The 1709-nt window shown below is 58.5% G+C and overlaps 2 protein-coding genes across 2 annotated transcripts; both read left to right on the top strand.

Annotated features, from left to right (window-relative positions):
- Positions 1–477: 477 nt before the first annotated feature.
- Positions 478–957, top strand: N657DRAFT_685630 (uncharacterized protein; the record flags this gene model as incomplete). Its single annotated transcript, XM_062796792.1, has 1 exon — positions 478–957. The coding sequence occupies one exon, from the start codon at positions 478–480 to the stop codon at positions 955–957; it is 480 nt and encodes a 159-aa protein (XP_062641704.1).
- Positions 958–1177: 220 nt separating this feature from the next.
- N657DRAFT_584553 (uncharacterized protein) lies at positions 1178–1618 on the top strand (the record flags this gene model as incomplete). The annotated part of the gene is made up of 1 exon (XM_062789763.1): positions 1178–1618. One exon carries the CDS (start codon positions 1178–1180, stop codon positions 1616–1618), a length of 441 nt encoding a protein of 146 aa, XP_062641705.1.
- Between the last annotated feature and the right edge of the window lie 91 nt (positions 1619–1709).

A 1709-nucleotide genomic window follows, 5' to 3' on the forward strand; every position in this document is an offset into this window, starting at 1 on the left:
TACCCGGTTGATGTCTGTGAGCCAGTATCTGTCGCGCAGCTTGCTCAACCGGTGCGTCCTCAAACGACTCTGAACAGCCTACAACCAGCAGCCATCAGCATCCTACCTGGCGACCGAGGAGCCGGGTCTGCCGATAAGAGGGGAGCCGATGCGCCTCTTGCCCATCGACCGCCGAAGAAGCGACGTCTAGAAGAGGAAGGAGAAGAGACTCAGGCTACACAGGCTAGGGGTCTCCAAAACGATCGAATCCCCAACGGTTCAAGGTTACAGCTACAGCCAGCTAGGGAACCCTCCCCAGAACCCTGCTCAAGATCGCAACGGCATACCTGTTCAACTGGAATGGAAACAAGAACAGAAATAGGAACGGCAACTGTGCAGGACAGGAATGACGTCGCGACTATCAGTCAGCCGCCAATCCTAGCATCGCAACGACGTACTGCTCAAGGGCTACGGATTGTGCTGTTCGATGAATTCTTCATGCAGTTGCCTGCATTCCGGATCGCGATTTGCCGGGAGCACAGTAGCGCCGTGACGGCAAAGTCGATCGCCTCGCACATCGATTTGCAGCACAGCCACCTAGCTCTAGGGGATCGGCGGCGCATTGTAGAGGAGGCGTCCGCACTGCGAGACGACGGTTCTTTGGCTGCCGACATGCAGGATATCCGGTTCCCACGCGAGATTATACCCGCAATCGACGGGTTGCCAGTCTGGAGCGATGGAAAGAAGTGTATACAGTGCGGGTATATCCGGCGGACGAGGAATCATATCCAGCAGCATTGCCGGTCAGAGCATGGTTGGGTCAACCCGAGGGGCCGCGGCCGCAAGTCAGGGCAGATGCCGGCAGGCGGGTTGGGCGAGGCATGGGTGGACGGGGTATATTGTCAGCGGTTCGGGAGGGACGGCGCGCTACAGAGGTTGTTTGAGGTCGTGCCGCCGCCGGCAGCCAACAAGGGCTAGGGCTAGAGCCAGGGTCAGGGCCGGTTAGGAGCGTACAGGAGGTAATCCAGGCCGAATTCGAGGCGTGGGCACGCGCCATTAAGGAGAAGGACGAGGCGGCAGCGGCGTTGATCGGCGAGAGGCCGAAGAGGAGGCGAGCCGTGCAGGAAGCGAGGATGCGTCGGCCGACGTCGAGGCGGAGAGCAAGAGAGCAGGAGAGCGAGCGAGCGAGCGGGGAGCCATGGTAATGTTCAACGACATATTCACACCATTACCCGCGTTGCGTACGGCGGTTTGCCACGATCATGGAAGTGTGGCGACCGCCCGGTCGGTCGCGTCGCATGTCAATTTACAGCACCGCCATTTAGCCGTGCAGGCCCGCCGGCGTATCGTGGAGGAGGCGTTGGTGTTGCGGGATGATGGTTTGTTGGCCGCCGATCCAAACGGCGTCCGATTTCCCGACGAGGTTGTACCGGCGATCGACGGATTACCCGTGTGGAACGACGGCAAGAAGTGTATGGAGTGCGGGTACATCCGGCGGACGAGAAACCATATCCAGCAGCATTGCCGGTCAGAGCATGGTTGGGTGAACCCGAGGGGCCGCGGCCGTAGGGGGCCCGCAAGTGCAGAAGCAATCAGTCGTAATTTTAAAAAAATATCAGGGTTTTATTTTCCGAGGTGATAGGTTAGGTTCCGTAAGCCGCAGTCGCAGTACCAGCAAGGTAGGAGCGATCAGCCGAATGTTGATATGATATAAGAAGATAAAAAAAGGT

This window comes from Parathielavia appendiculata (assembly GCF_033297405.1).
Source record: "Parathielavia appendiculata strain CBS 731.68 unplaced genomic scaffold N657scaffold_97, whole genome shotgun sequence".
Taxonomy (NCBI): domain Eukaryota; kingdom Fungi; phylum Ascomycota; class Sordariomycetes; order Sordariales; family Chaetomiaceae; genus Parathielavia; species Parathielavia appendiculata.